The 22,770-nt window shown below is 42.4% G+C and overlaps 1 protein-coding gene across 2 annotated transcripts; it reads right to left on the bottom strand.

The window, feature by feature from the left end:
- Nucleotides 1-246: 246 nt before the first annotated feature.
- NTPCR (nucleoside-triphosphatase, cancer-related) lies at nt 247-15,090 on the bottom strand. 2 transcript variants are annotated; one of them, XM_071547983.1, is made up of 6 exons: nt 14,997-15,063; nt 12,763-12,909; nt 11,690-11,852; nt 10,521-10,617; nt 5,469-5,678; nt 247-1,057 (listed from the first exon to the last, which is right to left on the bottom strand). In XM_071547983.1, the coding sequence occupies exons 1-6, from the start codon at nt 15,028-15,030 to the stop codon at nt 989-991; spliced, it is 720 nt and encodes a 239-aa protein (XP_071404084.1). In that variant the 5' UTR covers nt 15,031-15,063; the 3' UTR covers nt 247-988. The 2 variants fall into 2 exon arrangements, with proteins under 2 accessions (XP_071404084.1, XP_071404086.1); XM_071547985.1 differs by lacking the exon at nt 12,763-12,909 and having other exon boundaries at nt 14,997-15,090.
- Between the last annotated feature and the right edge of the window lie 7,680 nt (nt 15,091-22,770).

Genomic DNA, 22,770 nt, shown 5'->3' with positions numbered 1-22,770 from the left:
CAACATGCCAAACTGATTAAGTGGTAGCACTTTTCCTGAACACGTTTGTACATCTCATAGGGAAACACATTGTCTAATACTCTCAAACACTTCTTATTTCACCATTAAGCACGTACAAAATTGAATAAGGAAAAAACGCCACACAAACAAAAAGTATCAATAAACGTAACAGATTGTAAAACAAATATAGACAAGTGCTGTATTAAGTCGATCCTGACTTAAAAAACTGCACGAAAAACACAAGTCAACATTTGACTGAACTTCATGACTTTAATATTTATATATGAAATTTTTAAGGGGCTGTGGGACAGGATTGCCATCAGAAAATTGAAAATAAACTCAAAATGCAGCCCCCTCACCAACTACTATCTGGGCCAGATGAGAGAGGGTAGAGCTGGTTATTTTCCCCTCCCAAAGTGGAATTCTATAAAGTTCACTTAGGACTATAGGAAATTTTCTTGAAATTCTAGTAAACCCTTCTTATACTGCAACTGCAGAGAGGGGTGTCTGGGGGTAGAAGGAGAGAGATCATCTGCTTATTCCTTCTACTTCATGATTTTCCAGTACCCATGCTGAAACACACTTGGACACACCTACACACCAGGGCTAACTTCCAGTGTCAGTTGCTCTCTGGGCATAACAGTCCAAACACACTCAGAAAAACTCAGATTTTAAACAGATTTTACAGTTAATTGTTTTTACATGGGGTAACTTGGATCAGAGTTAGACCACCTAACTTCCAAACACCCAACTGGATGTTAGCTACACGTTCATTCCATTTTTTGAATTGGGTGAACTGAGTAAGTAAGAATCCTGGTATCTCATTTTCACATTTTAGAGTATTACCAGCTATACCTTGCTTACCCTGCAGGCTCCAGTAAAGCCTCCAGGGGCTAAAGCAGGAAGGACAGAATCTTAAAACATCCGCAAAATGTTGTAATGTTTTGTTGAAATAAAAAGTTTAGTGTTTACAGGAAAGAGAAGGTCTTCATTTTCTGCAGGATTCCACAGCTGCCAAGATGTCTTGCAAAATGCTGTTTCTGTTTTCCTTACTAACCTAGAGAAAGAGAAATCAAATCTGATGTTATTTGATGAATAGCTCCTATACCAGTGTTTACTTCAAAAACAATCAAAGCAGAAATTCAAATGCATTTCTTTCTCTGTGCAGGAATGTTGAGTGTCAAACACCTGCTTTCTTCTGCTACTGAGAACACAATATGCTAAACCCACAAACATACATAATTGAATATTCAGTGATCCTTTTGATTTAATCACCCATGGCATTTTGCAGTATTATTCAGGGCTTGAATAACTAACAAGAATCACTCAAAGAACCAGCATGTACTTTTGTCATCACTAGAAATCCTTTTCAACCACCAAATTTAACTTTCCTACTATAAAGTGGAGTTCTTGCGCCTTCATTACTTAAAAGGGTCGCATTTATTAAGATGACAGACCTAGTTAAAAATATCTGCAAATAAAAAAAATCAAAACAGGCTTAGCAGGATACCTCTGTGCCCTGAGAAACCTGAGCACTGCAGGATAAAAACGTCTTGAAAAAGAAATAAGAGTAGTTGAAAAAGCTGAAGTCTTCTGTAGCACACTGAGGGACAGCTTTGGGTGACCAGTCCATGAAATGCTGGGCTTTAAGATCAGCACATGTGAAAATCCATGTAGTCCAGTGCCCTGTCCTTTGCTGGGCCCATCTGCATTCCAGCACACAGAGATTCCTGTAAACGACCAAGCCAATGCTAGTGTTTGCTGGTCAGCTAAGCTCCTGGGGGCACAGAACTGGGGGCCCTCTGTGTGTGCAAATTACCCCTTCCTGACAGAGCAGGTCCTGATCCAGAGCCAGTGACCCACAGTGCCAGACATCACTAACTCAAACAAAACCTGCGGAGATGACTGGGGTTGGAAAGGGTTAAGAAGCAATTGTGAAGCGTCAGCAAAAGCCTCCTTTTAAAAAGTCTTAAATTTTCCCCACTGTTCAGACCCCTGCAGAGAGGGCAGGAAGAAATCAGACGAAGACAGATGAGCCAAAATAAAAGAGTTCATATAAAGCTGTAAAAAAGCTGTTTGATGAGGAGACAACACTATTCACAGCTTAAATCTCTCTACCAGGAAGGTTTCACTGCACTCCCTGTATCTGCATTTAAGATCTGAGTATGAGAGTTTGTATCGCTTCAAGTATTGCAACCAATAATGAACAGGACAAAGTATTGTTAGTACTATACAATAGGTGACAATCCTACCTGAAGCATTTGGCCCTAGGAGCCTACCACTATCTACAGTCACAGACATCCTATCCAAACGCTGGAAAACAACACTGTGAAACCTACAGACAGTGATCTCACCTACCCCATTTGAATTCAAGACAGCAGATCAACACAGGACTAATGAAAAAGTGACATTAAAAAATAAAAAAGAGGGGGTGGGAAATAAGGAAAGGCAAAATCTGCCTGAAAATGTCACTGGTTTTATTGAGAATCATTCCAAGCTTGTTCTAAGATAAACAGAAAACTGAACAATAACAGAGAGCAAGACAACAAAGAATGCTCTTCAGTAAGGCTACTGAGAGATCCCAAGGTAAACAATACACAGCACATATGAGCCAAACTCTAAAACTCACAGCAAATATACTGATATCCTGACTTTCAAAGGACCTTCTGCACATTTAATAGCTCTTCCTACTCTCTCAAAGCCAAGAAAACCAATACTACATTTTATCTATCCCTTTTCCATACCTACATGCCAGAAGTCCAGTGAGAGCAGCAGAGAAAAAGTGGGAACTTCACAACTGTTTTACAAAGGCTGCTTGATGGATATAAGTCTCCTCTTTATATCTGGAGACATTCTGTGCAGGCAGCTTTCCCAGAAAGAACAAATCTCCCAGTATCTGTACTGAATGTACAAACAGATGGGTAAGTTTTTAGATAGACTTAAAAATAACTGTAGATGCTGCTTATACTAAGCATTTAGGTAATTTGGAGGAAATTACCACCTAGACTCCAAGCAGCCAACCCCACAGGACAAAAGCTTTCTTCCCCTTTTAAAAGTACTGTCAAGGTAAGTGCTCATCTACAATCTGTTCAAATGGAACCTTTTCTTCTGATCCATTTAGCTATTTTCTTTCTTAATAGGCATATGCAACCAAACTTCACTAATGGGTTTCACGGAAGCAAAATTAATAGATGGGAAAATGGGAGAAAATTAGTATCTGCCAGCTGCTAAGGATATAACCTGATCCTATTCATGACACCATGTCTGCAAAACTAGACAGACACAGGCACTGCAAAAAGAGCCTCTGTAGTTTCACTGTAAAGTTTAGTTCTCAGCAAAATGGAATTGGGCAACAATGGAAAGAAATGTGTTACATATCAGAGCTCCTATCATTACGTGCCCTAAACATAATAAATTAAACATTTAGGACCAAATGCTCAACTGCTTTTAGGACATCTGGACCCATTTACACCAACAAAATAGGCTTTCAAGACAGAAGGGATTGTAAAACCTCAAACAGCTGTCTCTGTGCTCTTGGTGTCAAACATCGGAACTGTCCTTGTGACACTAAGAAAAGGATGAAAAAACTCTGCTGAGCTACTTGAATGCAGCGTATCTCCGTATTAAGTGATAAAGCAGCCAGCACATTTTTGGAAGGTAGTCACCTACTTCTGCACACTTCCATGCACCATAAAATTTAGTAAGAAATTACTGACCATGAGCTATTTGGGCACTGCAGGTTCTCCCCATTCTACAGTCCTGGAGGAACATGTGAGCTGGTTTCCAAGTATTCACTGAGCTACTGACACCTCTGACGCCCCATGGGACAGTTCTGTTCCTGGTCATGCACATGTTTTAACCAGTTGGGAAAGAGCAAAGAGTGTGTCATTGGTGCAAGAGAGATGCTCTTCTGTACAAGACTTCAGCATAACAGGTCTGTGTCACCAGGGAATGACTGCAGTCTACCACATGTTTCACATACGCCCTTTTGGATAACAGATTTGCAGAGAAGAAACATGCACATCCTAATCTCAGCAGCATGAACAGGATGGGTCATTTTTTTAGTAAAGACTTTTTAGCTAGAGGAAACACTGCTCTGTTGAAATTCACAGAAAGACTTTAGCTGGCTGCAGTCAGTACTTGAGAGAAGAATGTGCCAGTAGACTGACAGAGCTAAAAATGCGGGGTAGAGTAGCAGATGCCCTCACATCACCTCATAAAAAAAAAGAGACAAGAGGAGCCTCAAAAGCTTCCTTGAAAAGCCAAATGCTGTTTTCTAGCACTGTTTCCTCCCCTGAGAGGACCAAATGCACACAGTACTCTGCTGCTGTGACTGCAGCCTAAGCACTGAGAGACTGGCTTCTCCATTCCCTCTTCCCCAGTCCAACTCAAAAGTGAATGGCCCTTACAGGGACCAAATTCACAGCCTTGGGGTTATTAGCACTGTGTTCTAACCAACTGAGCTAATCTTCATGTGCATCTCTCTTCAGCAGCCTGGCAATGAACACACATCAGCTTGGTGGTAGAAAACCTGGGGCTTTATCTCTGAAAGGAATGGTAGGAGTTGAATGCTTATGTAAGGAAAGGAAGAGTCTCTGTCTTTGCTCCTAGAATTGCTTTACCACTTAATTAAACCAGCATTTAATCTACAAACAGAAACTGCAGATGATAGTGGGATCCTCAGCTAAAAGAAAGCTGAGGAACTTTTCTGAGCGCTGTAGTTTTTTCAACCTAACTCTGAAGAGGAAACATAAATCACAAGAGTGGGGAATGCATTTAGCTTGGGTTTGTGAAGCACCCAGGACACTTACAGATGTTAAGGAAACTTCACACCTGTATTCCTATGAACAGGCTGTGTTTTGTTGTGGGAAGTTTTTGAGACCCTCCCTGTAACTGATCAGAAATGCACTTTGAGGCCCTAATATTCTGAAAATTCTATCTGTAAAAATAACATAATGAAATCCAAAATTGGTTCACTGACTCCAGAGAAAGTATACTCTATTTACAAGCATCTTTCTTCTATAAATCATTTCTGCAAACTCCACTGCTGCCTTTTTTTCTTTTTTTTCTTTCTTGAATATGATTACTGGTAATATTTCTGCAAGCCAGTCAGGAAAAAAAAAGCTTAAAAATCTGACTGTACTTTAAAAGATTTAAATCTTAGGAATAATGAATACTTATGCAGCAATAATACTACAGCAAGAAAACCTTTTAAAACAACTATATCATTACTTCTGCAGCTCCTCACAAGCAAAGCCAGCTGTGTGAGCCTGCTATATCAAATGCCAAATGGGATTTTTTTTAATAATGTGAACACCTGCCCATTAAGAATAAAATGGAAACTGAAAAACTTATTTCATACAAACTACCCACAGCTATCATTTGGTAGTAACAGTTTTTAAACAGAGCCAAATACAAACCAGTAACCTAGAACAGAAGGCTCTTTAAAGATATTAAATATTACTTACACTGAACACTTTAACATCTTTCCTACTTCTTATTTCTTCAACAAGATCCAGTGGCTTTCCCTTAGGTATGGGAATAGTTCCAAGCACCACAGTCCCTGAGCCAGCCAGCATTTGACGAACAACTTGAATAAAAGCCTGGCTGAAGAGTTCCATTTTGCCAATCTCATCTATGACACAGATTCTTTTCTCTGTATCACCACCATGGCTTACCTGCGGAAAAAGAGCATCAAGAGACTGTAAACAACACAGAACTTAGAACAAGCAACAGAAATAATTTCTATGTTGATAGAAGAAATACATTAAGAAAAAAAATCAGTTGTAATACTGGGGAAAGTGGAAGAGTCAAAGCTACAGCTGGCAAATGACAGACTTAGGATCTACCATTTCTATTTCATGACAGATTTTTGGAAGGATGAAAATATATGTGCAGTATAAAGATGAACTACAATAGGCAATATCCATAACATCAGATTTCCTTCTAAGCAGAATTCTCACAACCATCTCATATGAGCTATTTGAAACTTAAGAACTGTACTTCACCTGCTAGAAGCTCTCAATCATTCTGAGAGCCACCATTTTTAAAACCTCTACTCTTCTCATCAAATTATGCACTTAGAATAAACTAACAGTCCCACAAAACAAGTATTTAAATAAAAAAGACTTCGCTTAAATCTAGATTTGGCAGTTTGTCCTTTTTCAGTTGGGTTGAAGAAGGCACAAAACTAGCACATCTCTCAGAACAATCAGTTTTCTTCAAAGCTGTCTGGATAACAACTAAGCCGTTGCAGTCCTCTCTGACATCAGAAAAGTCATCTTCCATTTGTTTATTGGGATTATACCTCATTCTTTAGTCCTAGCCACCTTCCTGGATCATAGGAGAGACATCATACTAATAACTAACCACCTTTGTGGTTTGTTTGCTTTTTTCATGAAGTGCATACTGTGCTAAACAGTACAGTGCTGCAGACTGGTGCAAGCAGCAGTGAAGTCTCAAAAAAAACATGGGTGACTGCTACTGAGGAAAAGGCAGCTCATAAACTGGAGGAACTCTTCAACAGAAACAGTGCAATGCCTACTCTCTTTTGGTAAAAGCCACTGAAAAGCATATTCCATTATATACAGAAGCGAGGAAGAAATCAACTCAATTCAAAACACCACTACAGATCCACAAATATATACCAAAACAATCCATATTCAGAGCATACCCTGGGAAACAACCCTTAAAGGCAAGGGGGTCCAGGAGGGATGGACATGTTCTAAGAAGGAAATTTTGAGTGCACAGCAACAGGCTATACCAGTGTGCCGAAAGGCCAGCCGGAGGGGAAGACGGCCAGCTTGGTTAAATAGGGAGATTCTGAAAGAAATCAGGGATAAAAAGAAAGTTTACAGACTATGGGAAAAAGGGCTGGCTACTTACGAAGAATTTACAGATAGAGCTAGGTCATGCAGGAAAAAAATTAGGGAAAGAAAAGTGGAATTTGAAGTAAATTTGGCTATTTCAGTTAGGGATAACAAAAAGTCCTTTTATAAATACATTAATAACAAAAGGAGGAGCAAGGAAAACCTTCGTTCTCTGTTGGACTTGGAGGGAAATATAGTTAAGGAAGATGAGGAGAAGGCTGAGGTACTTAACACCTACTTTGCCTCAGTTTTCACCAGTAAGACAGGTGGCCCTCAAGACAACTGGCCTCTGGAGCTGGTAGACAGGGAGAGGGAACTGAATACCCCTCCTGTATTCCAGGAGGAAATAGTGACCGACTTACTGAGCCAGCTGGATCCTAACAAGTCTATGGGACCAGACAGGATCCATCCCAGGGTGATGAAGGAGCTGGCAGAAGAGCTTGCCAAACCGCTCTCCATCATCTTCCAACAGTCCTGGCTCTCTGGGGAGGTCCCAGATGATTGGAGGTTGGCCAATGTCACCCCAATCCACAAAAAGGGCTGCAAGCAGGACCCTGGCAACTACAGGCCTGTCAGCCTGACGTCCGCGCCTGGCAGGGTTATGGAGCAGTTCATCCTGAGTGCAATCACACAGCACCTTCAGGGTGGACAAGGGATTAGACCCAGCCAGCATGGGTTTAGGAAGGGCAGGTCCTGTCTGACCAACCTGATCTCTTTTTACGATCAGGTGACCCACCTGGTGGATGAGGGGAAGGCTGTGGATGTGGTCTATCTGGACTTCAGCAAGGCCTTTGACACTGTCTCCCATAATATACTCCTGGAAAAGCTGGTAGCCCATGGCCTGGACAACTGTACACTCTCCTGGATTAAGAGCTGGCTGGAGGGTCGGGCCCAGAGAGTGCTGGTGAACGGAGCTGCATCCAGCTGGCGGCCAGTCACCAGTGGTGTTCCCCAGGGGTCTGTGTTGGGTCCAGTCCTGTTTAACATCTTTATTGATGATTTAGATGAGGGGATTGAGTCCATCATCAGCAAATTTGCTGATGACACCAAGCTGGGAGGGAGTGTCGACCTGCTGGAAGGCAGGAGGGCTCTGCAGAGGGATCTGGATAGACTTGAAAGATGGGCTGATTCCAATGGGATGAAGTTCAATAAGGCCAAGTGCCGGGTTCTGCACTTTGGCCACAACAACCCCATGCAGTGCTACAGGTTGGGCACAGAGTGGCTGGAGAGCAGCCAGGCAGAAAGGGACCTTGGAGTACTAATTGACAGGAAGCTCAGCATGAGCCAACAGTGTGCCCAGGTGGCCAAGAAGGCCAATGGGATCCTGTCCTGTATCAAAAATAGCGTGGCCAGCAGGACCAGGGAAGTGACCCTTCCCCTGTACTCTGCATTGGTGAGGCCTTGAGTACTGTGTTCAGTTCTGGGCCCCTCAGTTCAGAAAGGCTATTGAGGTGCTGGAGAGAGTCCAGAGAAGAGCAACAAGGCTGGTGAAGGGACTGGAGCACAAGCCCTATGGGGAGAGGCTGAGGGAGCTGGGGTTGTTTAGCCTGGAGAAGAGGAGGCTCAGAGGTGACCTCATCACTGTCTAGAACTACCTGAAGGGAAGTTCTAGCCAGGTGGGGGCTGGTCTCTTCTCCCAGGCACTCAGCAATAGGACAAGGGGGCATGGGCTTAAGCTCTGCCAGGGGAAATTTAAGTTGGAGATCAGAAAAAAATTCTTTCCAGAGAGAGTAATCAGGCATTGGAACGGGCTGCCCAGAGAGGTGGTGGATTCACCATCCCTAGAGATTTTTAAACACAGATTGGACGTGGCGCTGAGTGCCATGATCTAGTAAATGAACTAGAGTTGGACCAAGGGTTGGACTCGATGATCTTGGAGGTCTTTTCCAACCCAATCGATTCTATGATTCTATGGAACATTTGAAAAAAAAAATCAAAACATTTTCCCTTGTGATGGTCAAGTATTTGCTTCTGGGAAAGTAAAAGAACTGTATGACATGCATCCTAAAATCTTTCCAAGCTGAGTCTCTACTGAGTAACTGTTTAATCTAAAACTCTTTCATAGATGAGTGAGCAAAAAAGCCACCAGGTCACACATTGAGAAACAGAGCATTCTGCTTTGAAAAAAACTGAAACAACTTTATCAGTCCTGCCTTGTGAAGTTTGCAGAACCAGAGATCTGCCATTGGAGGATCTACCCCATTCTACTGAATAAAGCCTTAAGAGCTGTCAGCAAGACTGAATGGGCACGTGCCCACTGTGCTCCTCTCTAACCAAACCAGACCATGCCTATGACTCTCCTGACCTCATTCTTCATTTGTTTCTTCTTGTTTAAGTTCTGTGATCTTCCTCTCTCTCCTCTTCCATTTTGGGCCACTTACATGCATGACTACATTCCCACAAAACTGATGATCAGTGCTTTCTATGAGCACAGGATCATGCACTGTGTAACTGCTGGCCCCAATTCTCTTTTACCTTCTTGTACTTGCAGAAAGCTATAGAAGAAATTGAAAAATTCAACAGTGCTAACACTTTTCTAGGAAGACCTCTCTTGGACTTCATACTAATGCAGTAGTAAAAGGATTCCAAATACAGCACTGGCTTAATGAAGTATTTTTATTAAACTATCCTTTCACTTACTAACATTGTAAATATAATTGCAGTGAACTGAAACATATACAAATCATTCCATTTTATTTATATTTCCTTTCTCCCTTGCCCAAATATCTTTGTTTTCCTACTGTCAGACTTTAATGTACCTTGACAAAATCAAGAATCAAATCCTCAATGTTATTTTTGCTTCTTGCACCTCTCTGGTTTTTTGTTCTAAGTTCATCAGAAAAGTCCCTTCTTTCTTGTTTCCTTGAGCTTTGGCAGTTTAGAAACATCACAATAGGATTTTCTTAGTAGTCAAGTTCAGCAGCTGCTGCACAGTGTTTGTGATGTTATTGCCAAAATCAACCCTGTTCTTGTTTAATTTTGGAGAGGCAAAAGGTTGGCAGGAGAGGAAGGAGAAGCAAAAAGGCAGTAACAGAATATTAGCAGAAGGACAGAAAAAAGACTGTGTGGAAAGTCTTGCCACAGTCAGAGCACTCCTTGTGCAGCAGACTAAATCCCAAATAGTCAGGCTGCTATTATCAGCATGCAGGTACTTATACAGTAGCAACCAAAAACACCCACTGGACTCAAGAAACAAATGCTTCTACTGGAAGAAGATGGGAATCAGAGGAAGAGAGGGAAAAGGGCCCTAAAGAAGAGCAGCAGCTTTAAAAGCCTTTCTCTTACACCCACTGACTCCACCTAATTCTCCATGTTCAGACACTCATACATTTTGTTTGCTTCCAATATGTGAGAGAGTGGACAGAAGAAACTTCCTACCAGCTGCCTCTTCACGCCAAGGAGGTCCTGCTTGCAGGATGAGATCAGATCAAGAAAAAGGAGAGACTGAAATCTCTCCAAAACCACAATAATGACAAGAGAACAAGCCAGATTTGCCCCTCCAGTTTCCTCATCCTGAAGTCAATCAGAACCAGCAACACCCAAGAAACAGGCCATTTATTAATATCAAAAACTAGTGCTGTGGAAGGGCCTTCCAGTAACACCAATTATCATAAAGCACACATTTTTCAGCAGCATTCATAGAATACTCACATTTCTTAGCATTGGTAGAACCAACTGCTCAAAGGAAACAAGGTCTACAACGTATTGTCCAACCCGATATTCACGTCTTGAAGTAGAAGAATCAGAACTGAAGTTGAAAAAGAAACAATTCCTTTTCAGTACTGAGTTTAGCGAGAATTCACTGCAGTCATTTGAAGTGGATTTATGAGAAGTTACCCAAATAAATCAAATCCCCTTAATTCTTCTAAGAAAGGAAGGGAAATAAACTCTGCAAACCATGCATTAAATCATATTGCAGACAGCTTGCTTTCAGATAATATTCATACCATAAGCTACCTTCACAACTATGCAAGCTCAAGTTTCAGGAGTGTATGGAAGGACAACGGCATCTAAAAGTCAGCAGGTATATTTACATTGAAGTAAAAATTCACATCTGCAGTTCAGATCTTTGAATTTGGTAATGTGACACTACAGACTGCATCACAGCATAGCCCAAATCTCAGTATAGACTGCAAACCCCTTAAACAATCTTGGAAAAATACTGTTTGCATGTGCTACACCACACAATCCTAGGGGAACCTTCGTTACTAGTAGAATGCAAATTATTTCATTAGATCAGCTCTGAATGAGGTGTTAAGGACACACCTGGACCTAGACTAAGTTTTGCACAAAGTGGGAAAATCCAAGTCTAGTGAATCACAAGAGACTGTGAGCTACTCTGCAGTTCAGAGGCCCCTCTCTTAGTGGGGCTCTGAAAGCCTCTTTTTCTTAAAATTTCACATGCGAGTCTTGAGGGCCAGTCAGTGGTTCTTTAAACAATGTCCACTTCTGCCTCCATAAATTAGCTGGTAGAAACAAAAAATTTCCTCCCTGCCCACAATAAGCTACTTATTGTATCCTAAAGAGATTTCGCCTCATAATAAAAGGCTCGTCACTGCTCACTCTGTATCTGTTGCAAAATAGGCAGTAAGAGAGAACATCCCTTCCAAGCACATTTTCAGAATCTCAGTATGCAACAGAGACACTGTCTGCTACCCAACACAGGTATCAGCCAGGACACAAGGACTAAACAACTACCCTGACCATGAAAGCCACGTGTGTGCCAGAAATCACCTCCTGGAAGAACATTTAACACGCCGATGGACTGCAGCAGACACATAAAACAATAAGCCAATTAACAGTTATTAAAACCTTAGTACCTGACTCTAGATAAAGGTCCTCGGTTTCCAGACAAAGTGACAACATCAAATCCTGTTCTCCTGCCACCTTCTCTAACTTCCTCTGTGTAAAATCCATCAATGGGAATGCCTGAGGATTTCAGAGCTTGAGTGACTTTCTGGATCAAAGTAGTCTTTCCAACCCCTAAAAACAAAGAAAAAAAAAGCACACAGCATTAACCTTCTTCTGTACTAAAAGCCAGTTTTTAAACTCCTCTGTAATGATTCAGTTCAACAGGAACATTGATTACTGTTGAAGTTTGCAAATTATTTTTTTTGAATGGTAGAAAAGAACAGAAGCACCTTTTAAAGTTCATTCAGTACTGGAATTGTAAAGTTTTATTATCATTTAAGAAGTCACAACAGAATGGTAAAAATATTTCAGGCTACCACTGAACTTACTTGCTTCGACAGTGCACAGGCAGGCCACAAAACTTACCCCAAAGCATGCAAATACACAAAAGCCATACTGTTACACAACTGATACCCAAGCCTGCTGGAAGACTAACTCATCAATCTCCCCTTCTACCACTGATACTCACTACTTTTTAAGAACAGAGTTAAGTTTACCCGCTTTTTAAATCAAAGGTCAAAGCAGACTCTTACTACCAGAAGCTGAACTGGCACAAAGAACACAACACTTTCACTGATGTACTAGCAATCAGAAGCACTTGATGTCCCTGAGGTATCAGGTTCTACATGGCAAGAAGTATTCCCAACAACAGAAAAATGCTCCTTCTGGTAACTGAATCTAGAGACATTTTGACTAGATACAGGGAAAAAATCTTTTATTGTGAGGCCAATGAAGTACTGAAACAGGTTACACAGAGAGGCTATGCAGTCTTCACATTCTTTGAGGATTTCAAATGTGACTGGATGAAGCCTTGAGCAATCTGGTCTGACCTCACAGCTGACCCTCCTTTATGTCTGTTATGGGTTTAGCTAAGTAAGCGTAAATTTAGGCTTTAGATTTCAGACTAGGCCTGAGACTATCAGCTAACTTGAGCTGGGCTGAGCTAGCTCACAGCTGACCACTGGCCAATAGTATTCCATACCATATTCCAACATCATCTCGAAGCATAGGAGCCGGTGTGAGAGTAGCTTGTTCAGTTCCATCATGGCTGTGGTCCCAGAAGGATGCACCGTGCCGTCCCAGGAGAGGTGGGAGGCCCAAGCCCAGCACTGGCTCACCACCACGTTATCTTGGGGAAGTAAAATGTTCTTAGTCTTTCTCTCTGCTTGGGTCTGTCTCTGGAGAATTGAGTTCTCTAGTGATTTGTAGTTAGAATAGTAGGATTTGTGTTCGATGGGGAAGTTTTTAAGTTATATCTAACTTGTGTGTGTGTTATATTGTAGTTTCTTTTAATATTCTCTTTTCTGTATAAATATATATATAGTTAGTTTTAAGTTTAACCTGTTTTGAAGTTTTTTTTTCTTTTCTCCCTTTTCTCGGCAGAGAGAGAAAAGCCCTAACAGTCTTAGGCAGTTGCCATTTTGCCAGCTCAACCCAAGACAATGTCTCCTGAAGTCCCTTTTTACATGAATTATCCTGTGACTCTAGACTCCAATTTCTTACCCTAAGACAGGTCCTTAAACTCCTCGCTACCTGATGTCTCCTTGCACAGTCTGATGTACCTTTTACAGTGTGAACATAGGTCATGCACTAGACATCCTTTCAGGTCCCATAAGGGAGTTATTTCTTCTCGTTTGCCATTGTACAAGTATATCCCTTGACAATCTCCTTTTAAACTCATCTTTATCACCTCTCACAAAATTTAGTGTTATCACTTAACTTTTAAAAAAATCAGAAGGTAGAAAATAAACCTGCAGAATAAACCTTCAAATTGCTGGAGATGAGGAACACAGACCAAATGTGAGATGCCTAAAGATGCCAACAGAAACAATTCCGACATGCATACACCAAATTTCTCCTTTAGACTTTAAGCAGCTTTAGGAAAAACTTTCCTAATAGTCAATACCAATGACAAAATATACTGTCACTGGTGCTGACAATTAGAGCATCTCGTCAAAGGCATTCAAGGGCATCTAGTCAAACTCTTAAGCAAACTTTTCAAAATTGAAGAAAAGGGCATTCTGGCAGTTAAAAAACAATAAAATGACAAATGTGGCACCCTCAGTATCTAACATCTTTACAAAGCCTTGTCTCTATAAGTGAATTTATACTAATTTGGCTAAGTGCATTTGCTGTCTCTAATTTGGTTACCTTCATTCAGTAAATTGACAAAGAAAGCTGGAACAATTCAAACTAAGTTTAAGAAAGCTTGAAGTTCTACATTTAGCTAATCAAACAGCACATTCAATTTCAGATAAATGAAGGGAGACAAGGGCTAAGCAGGCCTAACCTCTGAGTCTCTCGCCTTTATTCAAGTGGATGGATGACAGAATGAAGGGGGTGGAATATGCTCCTATCTCAGCCTAGCAGCATCATTTTAAATTAATTCCAGACAGGCAGGCACCTGCAAGAGGTTCACAAAAAAGAGACTCAGGGCCACTGTTTTACTCCCACACCACAAAAGAAAGCTTTACAAGCATAATAACTGGTTAATTCCTTTATCAGCTATGTAGTTCGGCCCTCATACTATATCCCACTCTGCCTCCACAATAATCTCATTCCCCAACCATGATAAACTACTGCTTCAATCAAGGCCTGCCCGTCTGGGATACCAATTATTACCTACACCTGCACATCACTTAGGCTGCAAGTGCTAAATCACTACAATTAAGTTACAGAAAAGATGAGGTTTCAGAAATTATTAATGGGATGCAGTTTATACTGAAGCAGGAGATCTTTTTTTCTTCCCCAGCACTGAACTGCAGGGCTGGAGCTGGGGACAAACCAGCAGTGTCTGGAGAAGTCCCTGCCACAGTGGACTGGACGGAGAGATTGAACGGCCTTTAATTCGGCACAAACTAATGAGCGCGGGGGAAGCGGGGCCGGGCCTGCAGGCCAAGGGGCTACGGCGGGGCAGGGCCGGGCCCGGCTGGAGTTGGGGGATCCCGGGGCACCCTCGGAGCCCGGGCCAGCAGGGAGGGCCAGGCTGCAGGTGGCTTCCCTGGGCTCCGTGTGCCCCACAGCCCCGCCGGCACCGCGCTGGGCGGCTGCCGGGGACAGGCCGGGCCGAGCCGAACCGAGCCGGGCCGGGCCGGACCAGACTGGACCACGTCAGGCCAAGCTAAGCTAAGCCATGCCAGGCCGTGACCCTGGGCAGCTCCTGCGGCCACACCGCCTGTCCCCGGCCCGCTCCCGGGCTGCTCCCGCCCCTGTTACCTGGGGGTCCCGTGAGAAACACGTGCCTGGACATGGCGGGGCCGCGCTCAGCGATCGCCCCGCCCGGCGCGGCACCGCCCCCGGCCCGCCCCCGGCTCGGCCCCGCCGCCCGGGCGGGGATTGCCCAAAGTGCCGAGCTCCGAAGCCCGGGCAGGCTGTGCTCGTCAGGGGCCGCGTGGTGGGCGCTGGGACACGATGGGCTGTTTCCCGGGGCTGGATGGCGCCGGACCCCGGGACACGACGGGGCTGGTTCCCGGCGTGACGCGGCCTGGGAGGAGCGGCCCAAGCGGGACTGCTGCCGTGGTGCTTCCTACAATAGGGACACTACTGAAGGTTAGGCTAGAGGGAAAAAGCCCCCAAACTCTAATTAGTTTCCTTAATGAGGGCCAGTGTTTCTTTATCTACTCAGTTTCACCTGTTACATTTCTGAGTGTGTTGACAGAATCATAAAATGTTAAGGGAGGTCGTCCTGTGGTGTAATGGAGAGCACTCTGGACTCTGAATCCCAAGGTCCTGAGTTCAAGTCTCAGTGGGGACCGTCCCCTGGCAGTTCAATGCCTCCCTGCCATCCAATCCCGTCACATCTCGGATGCTCAGCAGGGTCAGACTCGGTCAGTACCGGGTGCTGTGACAGTCCTGAGGACTTCCCTGTCACTGTCCAAGCTCGCTCGGCCGTGGCAGATGGACCTCTGGACTTAAACGGTGCAGCCAGTTCTGTGCACGCTGTGCCTCACCTAAAAAATCCACTGCGCAGGCTGGAAGGGCACACCCACCTGGGGAGAGCCCTTCCCAGATTTGCGTTCGACAAGTCTAGCCATCCAAGAATGTTAAGAGTTGGAATGGACTTTAAAGACCATCTCGTCCCAGTCCCCCTGCCATGGGCAGGGACACCTCCAGGCAGCTTTAGGTCATATCCCACCTGGCCTGAACCAGGCCAGGGCTGGGGCATCCAACTGTTCCAATGTCTCACCACTTCACAATAAGAAATGTCTTTCTAATACTTAACCAAAATTTCCCTTACTTCAATTTGTACCCATTCCTCCTTGTCCTGTCACTACAGCTCCAGATGAATGTTCCTCTCCAGCCTCCCTGTGGGTTCCCTTCAAGCACTGCAAGACTGCTATGGATTCTCCACACAACTTTCTCTTCTCCAGTCTGAACAGTCCCAGCTTTCTCAGCCTGTTGTAGCTTCAGTGCTCTTACCAACTTTGTAGCCTCCTCTAGACTCGCTCCAATAGTTCCATGTCCTCCTTATGTTGGGGATACCAGAACTGTATGCAGTACTCCAGGTGGGGTCTCACAAGAGCAGGGTTAAAATAATAAACTTTCCCTAGAGCTTTTTACCTGTTTAGGTAAGCAATGTGCTCCAGGGTGCAACAAAAGCATCAGCTAAAGGAGGAAGGCTTTGTGTGATACCTCATGCAGACAGCAAATGTAACAACAATGGTTTAATAAACAACTGAGGGTGGTTACAAAGCTGAGCAAACTGGGTCACAAATGAGAAGGTCTGCCAGCTTTAACTAAGACACTGACAGACATTGTATCCCAAAATGCTACATGCATGTGGCCTTTGTATATGTTTAGACTTGGGCGTGGGGAGTGGTAAGAGAGCAAAAAGTGGAAAAAGATTTTTTTGTGGAGGATTGTGGTACACAGCCTTCTGTCTAAATGAAGTGATGACCTGCCACCAAGGTGTACTGATCCCTGCCTGGCCATAAGCACCAAAATGGTTACCCAAAACTACTGGGCTATGAAAAGGATTCGTCCCATTTTCTGCTTGCTTCAGCTAGAATGGGTCTCTTCAGGTTCAGCACATCTTTGTCTGGCTTTCATTTTCAGTAATTTCCTGAGGAGTTAAAGGTTATTCATCATTTTCACAAAGAAAATGAGTATCCTTGACAGCCAAATGACATATGCAGATCAGCAGGTAGACAGAACATCACAACAGACAAGTATTTCCGTAAATTGAACAAAATATTTTTCATGTCTGCATCACATATGGCCACTCTTCCTTGTATTGTTTTATATTCTTAGAAGGATGAAGAGCAACTCTCTATTGAGTGATTCTGCATCTTTAAATATACAATACTTTCAGGTCAGCTAGGATCTGTGCAGATTGGTGGGTCATCTAAAATGTGAAAGATGCAATCAGCTATTTCACTGCATATTTCACCATATTTTTGGCTTCTAAGGAAGGCAAAAGTCTTTTTTAAAGTCCAGTTACATTCCATTAAAGGGTCAGTGCTCTTGTGAGGTAGAAATTATCATCACCACCTTCAGAAGGAGGATTTGCATCAAAGAGATGTTAATAAATTACACATTTGATCCCTTGGGTGGCATGCAGAACCAGAGCTGATGCCCAGGATCCCAAGACATTGTGGAGGGAAAGGAAACTTGTCATTAGGAAACATGGGAAGGATGCTTACTCTTAAATCTGGTGCAGTGTCTCAGAGTCGTAGAGGAATATTTCTCTTCAGCTGGGATTTATATATCAGAACCTTTTACAGCTGCTCTATAATTGTAAGTGAAGCAATTCTGCTTCATGTAGTAGACTAGCATTTAGCCAGGTTTTGGGAAACATAATCAGTACACTTCTGTTTTACATAAAATTTAGGGAGTCATCAGAAGCAAAACTCAAGTGTGTCTTCTGAACAGACCATGGATTTTCTTACCATAGTTTAGAACATCTTTAGTCTAACTGCTTCACTGGATGTGGCCAGAGGTAATTTCAGAGGGCAGATTGTAACTCCAAATTCTTGTTTGCCTGTTCTCTGCTTTCAGCAATGATCTGATTGAGTTAATTTATCTTTGTCTTAAACATCATGACTTTTATTTCTCATTTCACATGAGTAGTGTGGGACATGTTTCATGCTTAAATACTTAATTAAAAAACTCTATAACTCTGGCATGCCTCTTGTGGGGTTGTAAGGTCAAGAGATAACAAAGACACCTTCCTTTGTCATCCAAAATGAAAACTGTATTTTCATAGTTTACATTCCAGTATTTTGTTTAGTGGGATTTTTTAGAATCAATGAAATTGTGATGTTAACTTCCAGCTTCCTGCGGTGTTTCCCAGGCATCTTTAATCTAGAGAAAGAACCACAGAGAAGAACTGCATATTTGATAGACTATTAACACACGCTTTATAACTGGCTACTTCACCCTTGCCCTGAACTTCCTGTGCAGAGCTTACTCTGACTGATTTTACAGGTAGGTTTTCTGTATAATATTCAAGTATTTAAGCCTACTGGCTGGTGGCCCAGGCAGGCCACATAAAGAGACCCACACAATGTTGTTTTGTTTGACTTGAAGTTTTACAAGGTTTTACAAATCCCTCTTTCGTTTTCAGAAGTGCATGTGGAGAATTTCAAGGCTATCAGTACTGTCTGACAGAATCTTAGTTTCTGGTACCATATTCTAAGAACTGTTTCATCCTGTTTTCAGATAAAGACTCTCCGAGTTACTTCACTGTGTGCCTGAGACCTTCATCTTACAAACAAACGTGTGAGTAAAGTAGTTGCAGCACCAGGGTTTAAATTAGTTAGCATTTTGCTTTTATTTCCATAGTAATTTCTACCATGAAAGGTTCTCTCCTTCTGGATGCTCTGTCCAGGTCAAAGTAATTTAAAAGGACCAAAATCATAAAGTAGTTATACCAGTTGTGCTTTTGTAGAATTTTGCTGTTAAGACAACCTTGTGTTTGCTAAATGAATTGGAATTTTTATGTGTGTTCTGTCGAAGATTTACTGTTTAAGTTTGTTCTCTTTGATATATTTATTCTATAATCCAATGACTTAATAGAAGATGTACATTGTTCAAGAAGCAGGAGCTGCAGGGTGCAAGTTGTCTACTCTGTAGCTGTATGCTGTGACCAGTAGTGTTTGGAGACAGCCTCTGTGCTTTCCTGATCTTGGGATTTTTGCATTCTTGGCTGGAGATGCTCAGCTGAAATAAGTAGAAATAGCACATGCCCTAGCAGTGTAAATAACTCTATAAGAAAATAGGTAAGTAGGCTTTACTCCTTCCAGGATGAGGAGAGAAAAGCCTGGCTATATGGGTAGGTTAATTAGTAGTTATTTATTCCTGACAGGTGCCCAGCTCAGAATATTTTCCTGACCAGCTATTGTCCCTTTGGGGGTTCCTTCTGCCTCGTTTGTGCTGTCTGTTGTAGGGATGCAATCTGCAACGTTTTGGATGATTCTCCTGGTCCTGGAGTTTAGTCCATTACCTAGGAGAAAATGTGCTCCCCGCTTTCCCTCACCACGTGGTCCTTGAGAGCCCCTGAGAAGGGCGCACAGGGACCACCAGAGAGGGAGAGGAAGAAGAGAAAGTTTATTGCTGGTCAGGGTTTATATGGGCCTTGGAGGGATTCAAAACCCACCAATAGAAAACAAGAGGGGGTTTGGCTCTGGGCCAATGGGAGTAAAGGGATTTACATTCAATAGGAGAGGGGTTCAGGTACCAGGCATGTCACAACCTTCCTCCAGAGCCCTGAGATAACAGGGTATTCTGGGAAGGAGAAGCAGTGACTTTGCAAAAAGACATTTTAACAAACATTGTACACATTCAAACAACATTAAAAACATCAGTTGTTAAAGCATTATCAATGGCTTGTTGATCTTCTTCACAAATCCATTTCTGGCAGGATTTTCTCCATTCCAAATACTGTAAACCAATCCCTACAAACTATCTAGACTCTGGTTTCACTAGGTGAGGGTAAGTAAAATTCAGTTCATGCTGAATTGAATTATGTGATTGGGCAAAGCCATGAAAGAAGTATTTACAAAAAGACCCCCACCAGGGGCAGGCTGTGATTCTGGGTGACTGTGGAGACTTTGGGAGGAGCTGCCAATCATGGTTACAAACTGTTAGGTAAGCCTGGGCAAGTTTGCATGTTTTGCTGGACGTTCACTAAAAAAAACTTGGATAGAGTCCTAGACCTTTATGTTGAATGGGGTAAAATTAATTAACTGCAAGTTTCCAGACCAGTGAGTAAGAAAAGAAGTCATCTATGATATTTATGATATTCCCTAGAGTAAAAGGTGTAAGGAATGAGAGTGTAATCTACCATCTCTGACCTGCCTCAGTAGGAAGGAGTTTACATTTCAGCACTCTGCCTCAAGGAAGGCACAGTACCTTGTTATAGTTTTAGTCCCTGGTTTATTTGGTGTTAGGTTTTGAAGTTTTATCCCCTGATGGAAGAGAGAATGGTTAGATTGAAACCCTTTTCTTTCTCACCAATAGAACTTTCTTGTAGATTCACTGTACCTCAAGTCTGTAGAGCATTTTGCTTATGTCAGGATAGGAAAGTATACTTTTTTTTAAAAAATAAGATTTAATTTTAGAGAGTTCCTTGTTTTGTCCTTGTTCTCACTGCAGAGAATAGTCAGGCTTATAGATAGTGGGTCTAGCTGTATGCCACTGGCCATCTGATGATACTAATGGTAGTGTTTCTGAGTTGCCTTTTGTTTTGCCTGTGGAGTAATCATGGCATCAGTAGGTGTCTGAGTGAAAACATTATCTACAGCCTGCCAGTCTTTAGTCTTAAACCTCCCAGAGGGATAAGCCATTAGCTACATGCAGGGCTTCCTTTAGATAAAAACTTTGGTACGCTCTCCATCACAGATTTACCTATGAAACTTTTTTTGTGTGCATCATGCAGTAGTAATCCTTTGTGTTCCACCAATACCTGTGTTCCCCCAAACAGAAGACATTCCTGAAAGTATTTCCTGAAAACAGCCTGAAGTAAATTATGTCAAATGTTATAAATACCCTCTTATAGGGTATATTTGTAAAATTGAATTTACTATTGTAAATGGAGAGCAACCAATCTTCAAAGAATGTAGTCCTCTGTCTCTACCAGCACAGCCTGTTGAACCTTCTGGGCAATTGCAGCCAGAGAGGAAAAAGTAAAAAGATCTAGTAAGTTGCTAAGGAGCTGGGGTTGTTTAGCCTGGAGAAGAGGAGGCTCAGAGGTGACCTCATCACTGTCTAGAACTACCTGAAGGGAAGTTCTAGCCAGGTAGGGGTTGGTCTCTTCTCCCAGGCACTCAGCAATAGGACGAGGGGTCACAGGCTCAAGCTCTGCCAGGGGAAATTTAAGTTGGAGATCAGAAAAAAATTCTTTCTAGAGAGAGTAATCAGGCATTGGAGTGGCCTGTCCAGAGAGGTGGTGGATTCACCATCCCTGGAGGTTTTTAAACAGATTGGCCGTGGCACTGAGTACCATGATCTGGTAAATGGACTGGAGTTGGACCAAGGGTTGGACTTGATGATCTCGGAGGTCTTTTCCGACCCAATTGATTCTATCATTCTTTTAAAGGTACATTTCTGGATGTAAGAGAAAGACCCTTTTAATGATCTGAGAGGAAACAGAATGCTAATTAAGCAGGAAAGAAGTCAAATAGAGCTTAACCCACTGCACAAATCCATAGGAAACTGGGTTTCATTGTTTCCATTCTCAGTGAAAGTTTGCTTGTTTGCTCCTTTAGTCCTCCACCTCATACTTCTTGAAAAAGAAAATGTTGAAAGAAATTTGAACTTAGAAGTTTTGTGCACAACCCAGGCCATGGAGAGGGAAACGGGGCCTCTGTATCCTTGAGCCTGCTTCAAGAAGAGCAGTAAACAATAGATAGAATGTGGCAGCCGTTGGGAGAAGCAGGTAAACACATTGATACAGAAGGGCGTAGTTTTGAGAAAAGCACCAATCCAGCTGGTAGCACGCCCTAGCCATTGACCAATGATATTCCTGTACTATTCGTGGACTCAGAGAATATGCGATATGTGTGTGTGTGTAATGTAAACAATAAATCAGAACACTGACCATACTCCTATGGAGGTTACGTCTTTGATTCTCGCGCCAGAACCAGGGGAGCTCAAAAACCGACATTTCTTACTTTAAGAAAATAGTGTCCTTGAAACAGCATGACATTTTGCAGAATATTCTTTTGCTTTTAGTAGAAATAGCATGATGCATTCACTTTGAAGAACAAAAATCCAGTTTGGTTTGTTATGGGATGATAAAAACAAATTTACTACGTTAATGTTCTTTTGACAGAGATACTGACCTGAACATTTCAAATTTGTGATGAATTCTGCTGTATTTCAGATGTCAATGGAATAATCTGTAATTAAGAACTTAATTGCAATAGAGAATAAATTTGATCATGTTGCTAAATTTTTCAGTTGCTGTTTTTTAAGGTGTAACAATTTTGTCAAGCAAATGTCATTCTTGTGATTGTTGGTTTAAATAGGCAGGAACATAAGTGAACGTCTGTACTACTTTGAGTGACAGTTGGCAGAGTGTTTGGCACAAGCTGCTATACTAAAACAGGTGCATTAGGAAGTAGTTCAGGTTGAACATCAGGAAGCAATTCTTCATGGAAAGGGTTGTCAGGCATTGGAATGGACTGCCAGGTAGAGTCATCATCCCTGGAAGTGTTGAAAAAACATACCTTGAGGACTAATGGCTTAATGGTAAACATGGTGGTGGTTCCAGGCTGACAGTTGTACTTGATGATCGTAAAAGTCTTTTCAACCTTAATAATTCTGTGATTCTATGAGTCTGTCATTTTTGCCATTCAGCTTTTCTTCTATATTGAATAATTTAGCATCAGCAGCATGCCTTGTCACTTTACTGTCCACTTTTCTCTGTATAATTTTTGATGAAGTTGAATAAAATAGCCCCTAGTGTAGATGCAGATGATGATGAACTTATTCCATGTCAGCTTGGCTCTTCCAAGACCTTAGATGCGTGACCTTTCAAAGGCCTGTT

The sequence above is a fragment of the Pithys albifrons genome, chromosome 2 (genome assembly GCF_047495875.1).
Source record: "Pithys albifrons albifrons isolate INPA30051 chromosome 2, PitAlb_v1, whole genome shotgun sequence".
Classification (NCBI taxonomy): Eukaryota; Metazoa; Chordata; class Aves; order Passeriformes; family Thamnophilidae; genus Pithys; species Pithys albifrons.
The sequence above is the reverse complement of the archived record's forward strand: the minus strand, read 5'-3'. Positions and strand labels throughout refer to the sequence as shown.